The sequence below is a fragment of the Molothrus ater genome, chromosome 5 (genome assembly GCF_012460135.2).
Source record: "Molothrus ater isolate BHLD 08-10-18 breed brown headed cowbird chromosome 5, BPBGC_Mater_1.1, whole genome shotgun sequence".
In the NCBI taxonomy this organism is placed as follows: domain Eukaryota; kingdom Metazoa; phylum Chordata; class Aves; order Passeriformes; family Icteridae; genus Molothrus; species Molothrus ater.
The window spans coordinates 6660288-6679330 of record NC_050482.2 but is presented as its reverse complement, the minus strand read 5'-3'; the positions used below and the strand labels follow the sequence as shown (position 1 = coordinate 6679330).

The 19043-nt window shown below is 41.6% G+C and overlaps 1 protein-coding gene across 1 annotated transcript; it reads right to left on the bottom strand.

Moving 5' to 3' along the window:
* Positions 1-272: 272 nt before the first annotated feature.
* Positions 273-14462, bottom strand: SEC61A2 (SEC61 translocon subunit alpha 2). Its single transcript, XM_036401655.2, has 12 exons — positions 14260-14462; positions 12677-12744; positions 8864-8929; positions 7316-7394; positions 5552-5683; positions 5304-5413; positions 4518-4671; positions 3434-3594; positions 2249-2446; positions 1843-2034; positions 1625-1701; positions 273-1331 (listed from the first exon to the last, which is right to left on the bottom strand). Exons 1-12 carry the CDS (start codon positions 14264-14266, stop codon positions 1145-1147), a joined length of 1431 nt encoding a protein of 476 aa, XP_036257548.1. The 5' UTR covers positions 14267-14462; the 3' UTR covers positions 273-1144.
* Positions 14463-19043: the final 4581 nt, after the last annotated feature.

The window sequence follows — 19043 nt, the reverse complement described above, 5'->3', positions numbered from 1 at the left end:
GGGAAAATAATCCAGGTGTCAGTTCTTAATTGGAGAGTTTAGTCTTAAAAGACCTTGGAACAAGATTGTTGGCCATTTTGTGCCTTCTAATGAAAAGCTGCCAAACTCACAGTAGTGAGACTTTTACTGATAAGAAACAATAAACAGCTGAGTCCCAACATGAACTGCCATCTCAAGTGCCTTCAATCCAGACCCAGAGAAACCCACCACTGGAACTGCCACACCTCCCTATCAAGACATTGTAGAAATCACCAAAGACTGCACAAGAAGGAGAGAGTTTAATTAAATAAGTTTATTGTCTAACGCTTACATTTGTTACATCGCCGCTGTAAAGTGCGACAAATTTTCAGCAGGAACTCCCCATTCCCCCTTTTCCCTCCTATGAACTGCTTCAGGAACCAGGCCTCGTTCTTTAGACTCACAAAAGCGAAGTGGACATGAAGTTTCAGTGGCACAGTTTTCACAAGTACATGGTTGAACAGAACTGCTGGGCAGGGCTGTGGCTGCCAGGCTGCCCCACAGCAGATCAGCCCTGGGCACAGCAGATGCCCACAGCCAGAGCCAGCTCACAGGTGAGACAGTATCAGCCGCCAGGAAAGGTTTGCTTGCCACCCTCAGAGCTCAGAGCAAGGTGCCTGGGTGGAGGCACGGCAAAGGAATAAGGAGTGCTGAGTTCAGTGGTGGGGAAATGCGGTTTAAAAAAGTATAAAAAATTAATGTAAAATACAGATACAAATAAATTTTGTCAGGAATACTGGCACGTGGCACTCTGAACTCAGGGGTTTGGTTTTTTTCTGTTAGGGACAGGGGAATTAATTTAACACTTTACTGCTCTGTGCAAAGACTTTTACCGGCTCTCAAACTGATACATTTTACAATCTCACTGTAGTGTCTGAACAGCAAGGTAGATGAATTGTTTCCAGCATTACAGGCAACACTAGATAATACTTAAACAAGATAATGTAAACTTTATTCTTAAGGCAGCTGGTACTAATGCTGCACACAGGCATTGCTCAATGCCCATTACAGTAATGGGACACGTAGCACTTGAAAACAAGTAAAAAGAAAATAGCATTATTGGACTAAATGACGCATGTTGTCAAAATACCTTCCCTTTCACACAAACCATGAAATATTTGGACATCTAGAAAAATAATGCACCTACTCCTCCAACTTCAGCTTGTTCTTTTACAAATATTTCAAAATACTGATAAATAATAGTGACTGCAAGCAGAATGCCAGTGCCAGAGCCAATGGCTCCTAGAAAGTCAGCCAGTACTGAAAGGGCACCGATGCACAAACCACCAAATGCAGCTGCTGTAGGGATGTATCTGTAAGAAAGGAAAAAATCAGAGAAGAAGGAGGTAATAACCAAGGTATCTTTCTTTGACAAACATGGAAGAGATTCAGAATCCCTTATTATGTCACTTAAAAAAAAAAGTACAGGTTAATCTCTAATTGCTGCTGTAACTTCTTTTACATAACTAAGAAAGGCAACAGCTGAATGGGAAGAATCTTCCCTTCTGCAGTGGAAACAGGTAGGAGATTTTTCCAGCAATCCCTGCTCTAGTTGACACTTCCCCAGCACTCTTCACCACCCAGCTGGAAGTCAGCACTTCCTTACCTGTTAAGCTCATGAACCATTGATGTATCCCTGTGGCCTCTCATCACCATTTGCTGTTCTTTGAGTTGCTTGGCAACCTGCAGAAAACATTATTTTATGAAACTACTGCAGTGTTTCACAGTTACTTGATGTTTACTGGGATAAACTGATCAGTCAGTAGCTGGGGTCAGTTCTAAACCAGAAGCACTGTTTGAAAACCATTAAGGTAGAACACCTACATCTTTTGCTGATGAGCCAGACACCTCGATCCAAGTCTTGGAGAAGAATGCACAGGATCCCAACATAAATATTATATAAACTATTACATGGACAGGATCCTCAAATATTGCACCCATGGATTCTGGAGGAGACAAGTAGTAGCACAGGCCACCAACAGGGTAAGAGCGAGCAGGGCCACCTCCACTGACATCCTGAGAGGGGAAGAAAAAGGCAATAAATTATTTTTCACAGACTTCCCACATTTGTATGCTGTAATAGTAGAGGAATTCCTCTTTGATGTTTGAAACAGCTTCTATATACAAATGTAAAAAAAAGTAAGTATTCCAGTTGGTTAAATACCAAGGATTCACATCAAAGTAAAAATGCAAATAATTCTACACAGCTAAAATGTGATCAAATACTCACTGCCCACTGTCCCAGTAAGTTCACCAAGAAGTTGCCACTGAAACGAACAGACAACATCTGGGAAATGACATAGAGGTTTGACACCAAGGCAGACTGCAGAATGATGGGAATGTTGGAGGTGTAGAACAGCTTGATGGGATAGCTGCTGTACTGCCCACGGTACCGTGCAGACTTGATGGGCAAATCCACTCGGAACCCCTGGGAAAAGAACACAAATGCACCAGGGCTCACCTCTGAGACACAAGGTACTCCCACAATGCCCCAAAGCTATTCCTGACCATGCAGCTCTTAGTAGATAAACAAGGACTGCAAGGTCTGAGACAGTAAAGCCCAAAGGCTTTCTGCTACAGTCTGGATTACAGATTTTAAGGATTTAAAAGTGTTACTGCTTGGTTGTATTACATTCTTTTCACATAAACATGGTTTCTCATCTGCTAACTGGTACTCCTGTAAAATACATTTTATAGCTTAGGGGTTGATAAAAGCCTGTCACGCTTCCAACTGAACTAGCCAGTTACCAGCAGGCTCTTGGGTAGTTTTTTGGGGCAGGACCTTTTCTGAGTAGACCCAAGAAAAGCCACATGAACTTGAAAACCTGGTTTTGGGGGTTTTTTTTGGTTGGTTTTTTTTCCCCCCAAAACTCAAACTCAACAACTTAAAAAAAAAAAAAATCTTAAAAATTACATTTTAGCTGCCCTCGTCCCCATTATCTCCACACTGATCCTCCTTTAGTGTCCACTTTGGCAGATACTTAGATTTAAAAAGAAACACTAATTAAATGTTTCAAGAAAATTACGGAAAATGTGATAAACTACACACCCCAAAGAAGCAAAATTCTCCAGCTCTGTCCAAAAGTATCCTTTTCAGTCAATGATGAATATTAAGAATATTATTAGTGTGATGCAACTACTGTACTGCAGTACCAGAATCCATTTTATTAAAAATATTCCCATAGTGTGTATGGCATTTAATGGAATGTGAGGTTACACTGAGTGCAACTAGGCCTGGGTGTAGAATTTTACAGCTTTACTGTCACAGAGGTAATTGTTAATGAAATAAAAAGAGTTCATTTCTCAAAGCTAAGATACTTCAGTTACTCTGGCTTAAACCTTCCCATCTTTTCCCAATGACTGCAGTGTCCAGGGTGCACTTCCACCTGTGCAGAGCTGCTGTGAGGAGTTTTACCTGGAAATAGATGACTACAGCAAACACAAACACTGTAGCAATCAGGTTCATGAGATTGGGCAGATTCTGTCGGTAAAAAGCCTCCCGCAAAGCCCGGACCTTGTCAGTTCGTGTGGCCAGGAGATGGAACAAGGCAATCACAGCACCCTCAAACTCTGTTCCTGCATGAGGCAAGAAAGGGAAAGAAAGGTTAATCTGCAAATTAAAAACTTTTTTTTTAAGTACCTTTCTTTTTGAAATACTAATTATGGCACACAGAAAATCTGATACAATAGGACATGGATCCTGTCATAACAAATATGTCACAACATAGGACTCTTTTCTAGGTTATGAAATGTGGAATGATCTAAAAAACCATTATTCTTGGTTAGAAAAACAAAACAAAATGAAACAAAATGATCAAAGACACACTTGAAAGAATACTCTCTTCCCTTCTTTTCTGGGAGTAGGAGGATGTTCAGAAGGAGGAAATAATATACAAGGTGAAAAATAGCTTTTAGAACTAGTAAAACAGAACTACTAAAATCATGGCTCAGGATTTCAAATGAATGCAGTAAATGAGTTAATTTCCTGATGCTGTGTCTTAAGGTGCTATTTCAGGGGTCTCAGAACAACCAGATGTTGTCAAAGACTGGCTGTGGAATGAAGAGACTGCAGCCTCTGAAGAATCAAACCAGCTTAAAGGAATTCAGAGGCACCAACTACAAAAGCATCCTATAGCCACAAACAACAGCTGGATCACAAACAGCTCCTCTGAGTGTACAGCATTTCCTATCTTCTCTATTTCCATGGACTAAGTGATGCTAAAACAAGATGACTTCAGTTTGGAAATCCAAAAATTTTCCTTCAAGGGGCCTGAAGTCCCATTTCAATTGCTGCACTTCAAATCAGCAAAGGCAAACTTGTATTAATCTCCATGTAAATTAGACATTTTCATCTTCAGTGTTAATTGGACAACTGACTTCAGAAGCCAATCACCCCACATGAGAACTTTTTAAAAATGCCATCCAATAAAAATCTGATAGTTTATATGTAGTATACACCCACTGAAGCATGTTGTGACTGACTGTAACAGCACACATACCTCTGCCAGTGTTGATGGTAGTGGGACTGAAAGCTTTCCAGACAATGGTTTCACAGATGTTGGTAGCAATAAACAGGGAAATACCAGACCCCAATCCATAACCTTTCTGTAGCAACTCATCTAGCAGCAACACAATCAAACCAGCCACAAACAGCTGTGAGAAAAGAAACAAAACTGAGCAGAAAGAAGAATAAATCAAGTCAAGAGTTGTGTACTAATTCCCTGCTTCAGTATTTTCATCATGTTGGAGAGTGATCATTAAGTCTTTTATCTAAATGTCCTTCATGCACTGTTTCTAACCAATGCCTGCACATCTCACCTGGCAATGACCTCTGTGCCTTTTTTCAAGGCAGACACAGCAAACAGATTACTCAGTAATAACTTTTTTTCTAAAAAAAGTTAAAGTTTGTGCCTTTACTGTTCTGTTCTGCAGGAGAATGTCTCAAAGCTGCAGCTGTGCCATTTAGTCAGAATTCCTCCACAGCACTGAAGAGCAGCCACTGGAATTCCTGTAGTTTTTATAGCCACCAATTCCTGTATTTTCAATTAAGCACCACTCCTACCTGAAATACATCTGATACTTACTATCCCAGCATTCTCCTCCTTTATGGAATATTTAGAATTTCTCATATATTATTTTCTCATATCTCTCACAGATACAAGTAATGATGCTTTGCAGCATTAAAAATGAATAAACTGAAGTCACCCAGACACAGAAAGATTTTTCCTTCCAGCTATACTGTCTCTAACCAGTCTCAGTTACACACAAAATAGCTCTTTACAAACCTGAATTATAATAAGAAGACAAATTCCAGCACCCATTTCAGCAGGATCTCCATACATTCCAGTCATAACATACACAATGGCTTGCCCAATGGTAATAATCATCCCAAATACTAAAACAGAGAGAAAGCAAATCCTTTAAAAAAATCTGAAGTCACCTACCAAAGAAATCTCATATCTATTATCATTTAGGCAGGCTGCTTTCCCAAGATTAAAATACACTCAGTAATTTCAGTTGGAACAGTGCTTACATTTCTGAGCTCCATTGAACAAGGCTCTGTCTTTTGGAGTATCACCAACTTCAATGATCTTTGCTCCTGCCAGCAGCTGCATGATCAAACCTGATGTCACAATGGGTGAGATACCCAGTTCCATCAAAGTACCTAGAAAAGAAGAAAAATGAAAACATCTGCCATTCCAGCACCTCTCCTGAAGCATTAGGCCTCTTCAAAGGTTCCTGACCTATAACAAATATTTCTAATAATGCTTCCAATATGTATGTTCCTGTACAGGTATGACAAAACAAAGACAGTTATGGCCTCACAAAGGCCGCTGTGTTAGAACCTGTAATTTTGAAGGCAGCATGGAAAACCCAGGTAGTTTTTAATTACAAATATTTTTGTGAAACTGTGCTAACACTGAAGGCCAATGCACACTGAAGCTCAGCTTTGTTGGCACATCCTCAAGGAACCTTTCCCTGGACAGCATCTTGTCCCTGGTTGGTTACTCTGTCAGTGCTTCAATGTCACATTTTCCAACAGTTTAATTTTGCAGACCACAAAAATATGCTGCAGATCCACAGTTTCTGAGAACACTGCCCTTTGAATCACTGGCTCCAGCTGAGAGTTTAGGATTAGTTCTTAACAAAACAAAGACCATCATTAAGCTGCTCTTAACTCTGCCAACTCACTGGCACTGTGCCACTGAGGTACCAACTCCCAAATGTATACAATTCAAAGAGGGAAAGCATTAAATTAATATGATAATTTGGTTCTTTCATACTTGTATCCTGGAGTTTCCGTGTAAAATATTACATCATCTGTCATGGAAATCTCTATTCCTCCAGCAGCCAGAAAATTAGATGTCAAAAACTTTAAGATTCACCTCCCATCCTCCAATGACTTCTAGTCAGTTGACTGAAGTGAAAACTCCATTTCCCACTCCTGTTTTTTATTGCTTTCAATCTCTCTAGCCTTTTCTTGGCCGCTGTTCCCATTCTGTTTGGGTAGTAGACAGCATATTTAGTATCACACACTGCTAGGGACACACAAATTCTGCAAACTCTGCAGGAGAATTTGAAGTAGAGAATTTCTTTACCTTACTATCCTCACTGGTAACAAAATTTACTATTCCTAAGTAAGCACTACCTTCACATTAGAGGGTTCCAGTGATTTTCTTCCTTCCAGCCAATTTTCCAAGCTACAGATGAGATCAGTGTCCTCATTTAGAGTCAGGCATGACTGGTCACCCATCTTAAGTTTCAGACTTCTAGCATTGGTTTGAATCTTATACATTTGGTTGTGTTCCACTTTACTCTTCCTAAAGGTGTTAGTTTAGTTTTGCTAAAGTTTATGCCTGATCATCTCTGCCTTCAGCTTTCCCATCTAGAAAACTACTCACCCATAATACTGCCAAACTATTAGGAAGTGTAACTGACTTGCAAAGGTGAGGCAGTTCCTAAACAACACTCCTGCACTGCACATTAGTGCAGCTCCTAACTGGTAAGTCAGGAGATTGATTCCCAGTCCCACATATTAGTTAGAAAGAGAAAGCTCTAAAATCCTGAATGGAATCATCCCAAAACTTGTGAATCAATATTAATCTCATCTGCATCAAAAAGAAATCCCATTCCTAACAAGAAGCGCTGCTCAAGTACCAATTTTGATTCTATCTGTGTTAAGAACTTTACAAAGTGTTCCAACCTGACATCTGGGTGCTGTGGAATTTAACAGCCAGCTGTTTTCCTCCTGGGCTGTTTATCCCAACAGAAAACAGAGAAAGGAGTGAGTACCAACCTCTGTTTGATGCAAGAATGACTCTCATCCAATAGAAGGGGTCTGCAGAATCTGATGACATGATTCCAAACAAAGGGATCTATCAAAGTGCACAACAGCATTAAACAGATACACACAATTAGCATGCATTCATACAAAACCTTAACATGTAATGATTCAACTGTTACATTGGTTAATTTTTTTTTTAATTAAACCAGAAGTATTGACACCATCTCTTTTAATCCTCCAACTGGGGCATAACTCAGAGGACTAAACTAAGACCCTTCCACAGGAAAAAGCAGAAACCCCTAAAAGGAAGAAGTTTAGATATGTTTTGAAATATCCTACATGGAACTGTCAATACTAAACATGTTCATACAAATCTTCCAATATTCTGTATGTCAATACTGAGGGATTTTGAGCTCTTTAAAACTCTTGCTAATCACCAAACAGTAGAGTAACAACCAGGCAATCTTAGGGATCATTTTCTGAAAACTCTAGTCTGAACTATCTGTTTTCCTTATTCAACTACTGTGAATATACTTCTCTCACACAGATGCAAAACTCTAGTTATGCATACATCCAGCTGCTAGTAAACCCAGAAAAACTACAGGTTGTTCTAGCTCTGCTATCTCCCCACTTCCTCCCAAAAACCAGATAGGTACAAGAGCTGGGTTTTAGCCTTTAAACAGTCCTTCAGAGCTGAAAACAAAAACTATTAAACTACTGCTCTGTAGTCTGGAATGGCTGCATTAATAAACACAAGCTAATTCTGAAATGTACAGTTTGTTTTGAATCTTCCAAGACATAGATCTGTAAGTCCCTAAAAATGTATATCAAGTAATGCATGGATTCTCATTTTCTTCATTATCCAGGTTTTTTTAAAAAAAACATTTTTAAAGAACAACAACAAAAGCCTCCCCTGTTTACAAGCCAAGCACGGGTTTTAGGAATGCCAACAACTAAAAAAGATCACATAAATGTTTACAAAGACAGGCTTTAGCTCACAACTTTACTTTAGCTCACATTTTGAAAGGGCTTTAGCTCACAACTTTACCAGGATATTCACAAAAAACAAGTTTTACGTTTCAACTTCAAACACTTCACAAAAACATTTTCCTCCAGTCTTTACAATCCATCAGCTTGTTGAAGAGGAATTTGGTAAAAAGTCACTTTGATTTAGTTTTCACCTTTGTGAGTGCTAGAATTTAAATGAACAGAGGGCAAACAATGCATTGAATTGCTTGGCTTGTTTAGGCTGCTCAATAAATAATTACCTTGACTCTTTACCCTGCAGCCACTATCATCATTTGATAGGACTTCGTAACAAGAAAAAAACATTATGTATTTCTGACTAAATATAAAGCTTTAGTTTCTAAAAACATCTATGATCAACACTAAACACTATTTCAGAGAAACAGGTTTTTTGAACTGAACTTTAAATACTTTAATATAAAAACAAAAGCTGAAACTGGTAGGTCAACATAAAACAAGAACATCTCATGCTTTCAGGGTACTTTTTATGTACAGAACACACATTTTCTGACCACAGATGGTATCAATACCTACCTGGCAGCACACTAGGAAAATGAAGAGTGTGATGGCTGTCCATAGTACCTTCTCTCTGAACTGGATCTACAGGACAGAGTGGAGACACAAACATGTTCACTGTAGGCAGAACTTCCACTGCACTCTCACAACAGTACTAAATGCTGTCATCACTCAGAATTCAATGCAAAGATTTTGAACCAGAAAGTATCACCCCTCATTGGAATGTATTTTTAATATGATTTCAGATTTTAGAGAGAGAGACAAAGGTAACTTATGTGGGACTGGCAGGCATTCAGTCACTAGAATATATTTAATCTACAGTATTCTAATATAGTGGGTATTTACAGAAGAGCAACAGCATGGCAGAAATCATGGACTTACCAGAGCAAACATGAAAGATTAATGCAAAAAACTTATCTTCAGTACCTAGTGCTCTAGGCTTCAACAGAAGTTTTGTAAGGCTGGGAATTATTAAACTAAAGCAATATGAAGTTTATAGAGGGGTTGAACTGTTGTGAAGACATAGGATTGAAACCAGAAGAACTGTGAGTTTTCAACAGCAATTCAAAATATTTAGAATTAAGTTTTTCAAAGGCTGTTAAAGAAAGCTTTAAATTCATCATTATGTTCATGGACATACACCAGAAAATGATTTTTAAATATTCTTTGTTTTCCTCCAAAATCTTTTTATTGATGTACTTTAAAAAGAATGCCAGATCAATGATCACTAGTGATTAATTCACTGAAGAGTATCTCAGAGTCACAACATTTGAGGTGCCTGTAATTAGTGGCAGGTGCAAGAAGAGAAGAACCACAAGATTTAGGTTTGAGTCAGAGGATTACTCAAAGCATGAGGCAGAAAGAAATGCACTTGAGAGCAGAGGGAGCTGGGATGCAGGGTTGTGTTCAAGTTCCCACCTCTCCTCCAGGGAGTGCAAACCTGAGGGTTAGGTGTGTTCACTGTAGACAAGTGCAGAGCAGCTACTAAAACATGACATGAACTAACACATAAGAGAGATACAGCAGAAATGGTTGGAGCTCTCTGCCTCCAACCACCGAATCTGCCTGTGAAGTAACAAGAAAAAGGATTAGTGCCTGGTTTAATGGCTACAGAACACCCACAAATGAGAAACCACAAACCAGTGCAGCAGCAGCACAGGTCATCAAGCAAAGAAAACCCAGAATGTAGTCTACATCTTTATGAGTGAAACCATGCACTTGGAAGCAAAATAATCAGGTAATTTAATTTATTTCCTGCTACTGCCTCACTCTTAAAAGAGGACAGATGCTAAAAATACTTACAGCACAGAGTTATAAAAAGAAAAATAGTGACAGCAGCAAATAAATCCAAACAATACCTTGTGTTACCCTATGCAGTGCTGACCCATTTTACCAAGTCTGAACTCCACAATCCAGACTTTAAGCACAGACTTCTAGAACCAAAAATGCTCAGCCAAATTATCCCTACAGCCTCACAGTTAAACTTGGCTTCAGAGGCATCAGTGAAGGTCTAGAACTGCTCTGGTTCTGTCTCTTAAGTGTGGTGAATATGAGCATTAGAGGAATTCTGCATCACCCAAATCGCAGTTATTCACAAGGAAAACAGTCTCTGTGAGTCAAGATGACAAAAAGAAAAAGGAGTCATCCAAACCCATATGTCAGGAATGGCAAAATACAGAGTGGTACCAAAATATTCCAGCCACAAATGCTAACAAGCACAGGGACAGTAAATTTTTCACCATCTGATCTGATTCAATTGGACATTTTCTTCCTCTGACATTTTTCTTAAATCATGTGAAAATGAAGGGACTTGAGCATTATCATCTTGGTGCTCTGAACAGTGTGTTCTACTTAGCAAATCTGTGCATGAGGGAAATACGAGCCCATTCTACTAACTACAACAGCAGCAATCACTTTTGTTAATCAAGTTGGCCAAAACACAAAAGCAACACTCCCTAGAGACAGAAGAAACCACTTTCCTCATCAACAAGAACAGCAAAGTGATTCAGTGAGAGCCCAACTGAATCAAAACATCATCTTCATTTAACAATCAATACATGTTTAATGAAAATTAATCTCTTTTTCTATTTATCTGAATTTCTTGTCCTGGCCTTAAACCACTCCACTAAAACCATTACTGGTCATATCTGCCTGTGACAGCTTGCAAGAAAACACTGAATTACAGAGAACTAGAGTTACATGGAATGACCTAAATCTGTTGATAAACTACACAGAATCAAGGAACACGACTGAAATGTTCCCAATTACATTTTCACTTTAAATTTGTACAAAGCTGGCAACTGGCAGCCATTGTCTAGACAGTGACCAAAATAGCAGTAAAGACAAAGTGACCCAAATAGACAGGACAGCAATCTTGGCACCTCTCTGGCCATCCTTCATCTGATGATGGGCAACAAGGAGAGATCAAGCCCCTCTGCCTCTCTGGCAAATAACATCTGCCAGTGAGCTTTACAGAAACATCAGTGCCTGTAGGTTTGTGTCAGCCTTCTCTTCTCACTCATCTCACAAGACAAAAATGGGATGGCTGTGACCAACTAATCACAGATGTGCCATAAATCAGCACCAAAGATTGCACCAAGGTTCCCCACCGCAGAAACAAAGATGGGCACCAGCTAAGCAGACCTGGTGTATCCAAACCTGAGCATGGGGGGTCTGGCTCTGGAGACTCCTGCTCTGAAAAAGCCTTTGTCTGGCCTAAATAATTTGTTTAGAAACCTGCCCCAAAGCTGAAGGATGCTGGAAAGCAACTAGATGGAGCAAAGACTCAGGGGGTAAATCCCAGTTTTTTGAAAAAATCAATTCCAGAGGGCCATAATCATAATTTTTTACTGTATCTTCTCCATTCAACTCAGCAGGCTCAGCTGTAGTCACTGGCACAAACACCTCTACATCCAGGTCCAACCTTTGGGAACCTCTCATTAACCAAAGAGGATTCTCTGAGATGGTGCCATGTTCCCAGTTAAGCTTTCCCTTTTAAGAATATAAACCCCAACATTTAGCTCTTAAGGAATTTTCATGGAAGTCATGACAATAGCCATGACAAGTCAATTTGTTACTTTAATTAGATTGTCACGTGGGCAATATGTGCTTGCTTGTTTTGAAAGCAAAAATGGTGTTTGGTTGGGTTTTTTTTTTTTTTTTGGACAAGGCAGGTCTCTTTCTGATCTGTAGAAATTACCTATTTTTAATCTAGAAAATGTGTCAAGAAGTGGGAGGGGTTTCAAGGGCTAGAGGATGAGAGAGATCAGCTGTAAATGAGTGGAGTTCATTGACGTCAGATCAAAGAGAAATGTCACATCCAGAAGGTGAACAGGGCAATTACCTGAACTGTACCACAGATCACTCTCCCACCTCAGCAAGGTCAATCACAGCTATGGCTGTAAGAAATACTTTGTGGGAAGGGGAGAATTAAATTTGTGCTTCCTGATCTACAGAACAATCCTTTTACAAGTAATATACAGCCCAGCTCAAAGCCAACAGTGGGATCCACAGGAAAACAGAGCTTGAAGACTCTGTCCTTGTATGTTAAAATAGATCACATGAAGCTGAAACTAAATAAACTTAGTCTAGAATTGAGATATTTTTAAAAAATGAGTTAGCATCATTACCAAAGGGAACTACTTACCAGAAAGGTGGTCAGAATTCATCATCACAGTAATGTTTTACCTCACTATGTGTCTCCCCCTGCTCCAAAGAATATGTTCTACTTTGGGGCCCCCTGTCTGTATCTATATTGGAGCCTGGACTAAAATATCATAATATTCCCTCCCCTGTGAACTAATAAAAGTAAGAACATAATGTGGCACTCACTTTTCTTTCCGGTTTCTGGATTTCAGGTAACACTGCACAGAATGGCTTAATGACTTCTAAAAATTTTACTGTTCAGAAAAACAAACACACGCACAAAAGAAGACAGAAAAATATATTAATGAACACTTAATGAACTTATAAAACTTCACAGAACTTTATTTAGCTTCCAAAACTGTCTGAAAACTAATACCCTCTTCTTAAAACAGCTGAAAACAGGGCAAAAATGTGAAACAGAATTCGTGTTCTAACCAGATCTGGCTCATTCTTTTTTCCAAAGCTGGAATAATTTTAGAGGATTGGTGTTGTATGTATCACCAGAAGTGAACTGAATTGTATTCCATCTAAAAATAAATGACCTAGTATCAGCCTGTGCTAGTTAAACACAGAAAGAGACTGACATCAAAAGGTATCCATGCAGAGATTAGAATTTTGGATTTATTCAAGTATTTAGCTGAAAAAATAGTTCAATCATTAAAAAATATTTAGAAATTGTAATTTAAATAAGTGCAACACTTTTTCTGATTGGAACTTCTGGAGGTTTTATTTTAGTTTTAGTACATCTCTCTTCACAGTTTCCCCTTCAGAAACACAGAAAAGCTCAACAGTTTGAGCTCTTTTTCTGGGCAAAAAATGAAGTCAATTTAGGGGCAGAAAAAATCAAATATGTGCTTGGTAGGGAATTTGCCTTCAAAACTTGAACATTATTTCCAGCCCCAACACACTGGGGCAGACATAAAAAAACCACCATTGGCTCCTTTTCAAAGAGGATGCATTTATTACATTGCAGAATGCATTTATGACGCTGTAAGTAACATTTTGGCTGTAGGGCCACGTTTACATGTACACTCTGATGTGACATATGTCTCCTCTATGTATCCCAAGCCTCACACAGCTGGTTGGAAGGTGCACCTCAGTCCACAGAGGGTGGCAAAGCTCCACCATGAAGAAGCTATCAGAGCATCATGGAATGGGTCAGGCAGGAAGGGAGCACAGGGCTCATCTGCTCTGACCTCGCTGCTCAGGCAGGGCCATGCCAGAGCACAGGGCACAGGGATGTGCTCAGACACTTCTGGAGTATCTCCGGTGAGGGAGACTCCACAGCCTCTCTGCACAATCTGCTCCAGTGCTTGGGCACTGCAAAGGACAGAAATTCCTCCTCGTGTTCAGGTGGAACTTCCTGGGCATCACTTTGTGCCCTTTGCCTCTTGTCTTACTGGGTGGCATCACTGAGCAGAGCCTGATCCATCCTCTTGACACCCGCCCTTTAGACACTTATACACACATATGCATGTGTACATAGGGTATATATGCTCTATAGTGTATATAGTGCATATATATACATATATATATAGCAGGGCTAGAGTGGAACACGTCACCCCACCACGAAGCAGTGCCCGGCCTCACGCCGTGCCCAGCAGCACCGACCCTGTGCGGGGAGCGGCTGCTCGGCACCGCCGGCCCTGCCTGCGGCGGCGCCCGGAGCATGGGGCCGCATCACCGGCCACGTCCTCCCCGCGCTGCCCGGGGCCGCTGTTCCCCGCCCCGGTCCCGGCCCGCTCCCTCCCGGCTCTGTCCGCACTCACTGCCCATGGCGGTGGCGGCCCGGCCGCGGTCCCAGCGCTGTCACCGTCGCTGTCGCCGCCGTCACGTGACGCGCGCTGCGGACGGGCCGTCCCTCCCCGCCCGGGGGGGGACACGGCGGTACCGCCCTCACGGAGCGCCCCCCGCGCCCTTCCCCAGGCGAGGGGAGCCGGAGCGGCGGGACGGGCGCGGAGCGGGGGCCGCCGCGGCGGGATCAGGCTGAGGGCGGGCAGCCGCGGCGGCGAAGGACCGACCGCGCTCCCGGAGTGCTCCGCGCGGCGCGGGGGGCGGGCGCGGCCCCTCAGGCACGGCTCAGCCCTGCCGGGCGCGGGAACCTGCCCGCACCTCACTCGGGGCTTCGGCGTTTCTGAGGCGGTGTTGGTACAGCAGTAGCAGGTTGTGAAAAATGAGTATTTTATGATTGGCTTTTCGCAAATGTCAGGACCCAGGACATCCCTCTGGCTGTCCTGAGCAGCTAAGACCCCTGTCAGGGGTCTCAGAGACACTGACACAGAGCCCAAGATGCCTGTGGTTTTGATTATGACCCGTGGAGCAAGTTACCAACCTTAGATGAAGATCTGCAAGCCATGACAAATTAAGTAGAATGATAGTGAATTTATCACAAGGTGAAAAAGTAGATTTTGGGGTTTTTAGAATGGGGATTCAGGGGGACAAGATAGAGGAATCTGGGCATGTCCAGCCTTTCTCCTTCTTCTTCTTCTTGGCCTCCATCTTCTGCTGCGATGTTGGCACTTCTTGATTGGTTTAGAGTAGAAGCTCACTGTCTAACATAGGTGATAGGTATTGGAAAGTAATTGTAAACATTGTACACGTAGTTTTAGTATAAAGACATAACACTGCCCCGGGGGCAGGCAGAGTGCCTGGAACTGTCCTGCTGGACGGACCTCGGCAGGGCAGGAGAAAAATTTTTATAGATAAGATGCATTAAACAACCTTGACACCAAGAAATGAACAGCACTGACTCCTTCAAGCACCGGGCTGGGAAAAGAGACTTTCTAACTTTTCTTGGGGTCACTCTGACAAGCTAAAGATCCCGACAGCAAATATTAAAATGAATATTATATGTGCTGTGTTAGAAAGTTATGCTGTATTCATTCTCTTAAGTAGTGTGTTAAATATAGTTTTAGGTTATAACAAAATGTTAAAATAGAAACTATTATATGTAGGATACTTTTTTTAAGAAAGGACTCGCAGTGAGATAGCAGCCACAGGACACCTCAATCTTTCAGAGAAAAAGAATTTATTGCCTCATTATCAGAAGAAACGACTTCTTCCCGCCTCGAAGCTGCTGTTAGGATTCAGAGGAAGAAGCTGACACTGACCAGACAGAATCCTGTGTTTCAATGGAATTTATGCATCATGTATGAAGTGTATGAATACTCAACAGGTTATTGTTTTTAAGGGTTAATCCTTTGTAACGTGTGTCCTTTTTCGGGCTGGTGCTGCCCAGAAAAAGGTACCCTGACATCCGTAACTCTTTGTCTCTATTGTCTCATATTGTCCTAATTCAAATTGTCCAAATTATTATTACTCTAATTGTATTCCTATTTTTATAACCATTTTATTACTATTAAACTTTTAAAATTAAAAAAAAAAAAAAGTGATTGGCGTTTTTCACACAGGTGGAAAGCACAGGCTGAGCAGTTTGGTGCCACAGTGTTTGGTTAACAGCTCAATCCACCCATATTGAAAGAGGGATGTGATAATTTCACGGGGTGAAAGGACATAGGGACATTGGAGCATGTCCAAAGAAGGGCAACAGAGCTGGGAAAGGGTCTGAAGCACAAGTCCCCTGAGGATCAGCTGAGGGAGTTGGGATTGTTCATCCTGGAGAAAAGGAGGCTTGAGCTGCCTTATCAATACTGTCTGCAGCTGCCTGACAGGAGTGTGCAGCCATGTGTGGGTCAGGCTCTGCTCCTGGCTAACCTGCCACAGGGTGAGAGGACATGGCTTCAGGGTGCACCAGGGGAGGTTTAGGTCAGGCATTGGTAGGACTTTCTCCACAGAAGGGGTGATTAGACCCTAGATTAGATTAGAATGGGCTGCCCAGGGAGCTGGTGGAGTCACTGTCCTTGTGGGTGTTTAAGGAAAGCCTGGATGTGGCACTCAGTGCCATGCTCTGGTTGACATGGTGCTGATCAGTCATAGGTTGGACTCAATGTTTTGAAGGTCTTTTCCAATCTAATTGATTTTGTGATTCTGTGATTCTCTGAAGTGAACCTGAAAACCTATTCCAATACCATCCCACAATCACCAAAACAGGTATAACACCTACAGAGCTCTCAGTTACAACAGCCAGTGGCATATAAAATTAGGATCATCAGAATTTACTGCAAGATTTAAATATGACCATTAAAAATAGTATTTATTCTTTCTGAATAACTGATCTGACCCACAAGCTTGAATTCTTCCTGTATTAGGCTAAGTTACCAAAAGAGAACACAAACTGTGTGAAGCATTAGGGCTCCTCCAAAACTTTGAGTCTGTATTTTGGATTGCATTCTGCATTCCTTAAGAAATCCTCTTAACTAAGACCTTGCTACAATACCTAAACAACTTTGTTCAAGAGCTTCCCTCATCTGAAATCACTTAGAAAAGTTTTTTCTTCCAGTTTTATATATTCATAACAAATACTAATGAGCAACTCCATAGAAATTACTTTCACCTAGTTCTTGTACAGTGTGACAAATGCCCATGATTAACATGCCTGGCAGTGAACTTGTAGATCATAATCTCCAAATAATAGCTGGGTTAGTAGCTAAGCTTCAGGAAGTTTCTTGTAATCACCCTTCATTCAGATTTTTAGCCATACTTATTTGAGAAGTTCATTAAATTACAGGTTTTGTTAGCAAACCTTCTTCACTCTAAGTCACTGGCCACTGTTTTGGTGATTGATAAAAGGTCCAGGAGGTTTCCTCAGTCCATACTGACACAGATACACCACTTCAGGTGAGCTGAACAAATGTTTCTATGTCACCTTCTTCACTGACAGAAGCAAAAAAATAAAAAAGCAGTATTGTTTTCTTGGCTTATTCAAAATACCACTGTGTTCAGAACTTTTCATCTTCAAAGTTCAGACTGTATTTTTTAAATCTAACATCACTGGTACTAAAATACTTGTTTTAATATGTTTTCCTGGTGTGTTTTCTTTCTGAGAGCTTTTCCTGCCTATAATGAACTGCTCAACAGCTCATTCCTTCCATGTCTTTACTTTTTTCCTTCTAGTCTTGCACTTCTCTCTGAAAATCCTGACACACCACATGAACAAATGCTGTAACTCTCTCTCTCTAGTTAGCTCCTTGCTCTCCAACAGCAGATAAAGGCTCACTTCACCTTGTGTTAATGACCCACAGAACTTCCTGACAAAGGCCTGGGAGCTGCTCTGTTACCCACTCACTCAGCCTGTGCAGCAGCTCAGGCACAGGCTGTGACTCTTGGGGTGTCCTGTGCAGGGCCAGGAGCTGGACTCAATCCTTGTGAGTCCCTTCTATTCTAATTTCTGCTTCTCTTTTCCCCAAAGCACAAGCAATCCAGCAGTGTGCAGGATGTTCCCAGCCAGCATGCAGAGAGGAGCAAGGCACACAGATGGAATGTGTGCATCCAGAATTGCTGGGAGAAACAGTGTCAGCCCTCAGGCAGCTTTGCTGTGCTCCTGGGAGCTGTTATCCATCACACAGGAGCAGTGCTCTGCAGGCAGTGTGTGTCAGCTGACTGAGGAAATGCTCAAGCTCTCCCTTCCTGCCCCAGGATCCCTGGGGAGCTCCGTGGCACACCGATGGGGCTGGGGGCATGGAGAAGCACTACAGAAATAGCTTTGTGTCCCACCAGGAGGATCAAACAGGGTCAGAACACTTGAGCATCCTTTACTTGGTTGGATAACCAGACCTGAACAGCCTGTGAGGGAATAGTGTGTAACAAGGTCAGGTTTGGGCATCGTGAAACTCACAACTGAAAAAAAAAATCTGTTCTTCCCTTGTGTGCACTAAAACTGTGGCTTTGTGTAATCATCAGTGTGCAGTCAAGGCTGGTGATTGGGCTCTACAACTTCCTTGGCTACAGCTGCAGCAAAGCAATGCTACTCTTCAGCCTCCTTTTCCTAGTTATCAGCAGAAATTTAAAGCAGAATATGCCTTGATTAGATAAAGCTGCTCAGGATGTGCAGGAGGTTGTGTAGTTTGCTAGAGCAAAGCAGGATGTGATGTGATGGATGTGCTAAAGCAGTGATGTGAAACATCACAGAACAGAGGTAACTTCTGGGTCGTATGGAGTTAATGAATGAATATGTCAATTCACTAGGATGAAATACTAAAGCAGGCTTCAGAGATGAATTTGGGAGCTGTCTCCCCAAGTGAATGCACACCCTACCTGGGATCTGTTTTTTCTCACCTACCATGACTTTCCATCTGCAAGTGCTGGGTCTGGTTAAAGCCCACTTGTTTCTTTTCAGAAATGTCTCTGGCTCACAGGGAGCTTGGATTACTTAAGCATTGCTTGCACAGGTAACTGAGAAGAGCAAGGAGGTGCCAACTGCACCCTGAAACCAGGAAAGGAAAAATGCTGGGAGAAATCCTGTGGTGGCAGGAATGCTGCTGTGGGGCAGTCAACACTGGGGTCAGCCTGGGATGCCTGTCTTCCGTTTGGTTTCATTAGTCTCCCACTTAACCTCAATGTTTTGGTCCTTTATCCTTTGTTTCTCAATAAAGACTGATTTCTTTCCTTTCTCCAGATGACAGCTGAGCTGAAACCATTCCTTGGGATTTCTCAC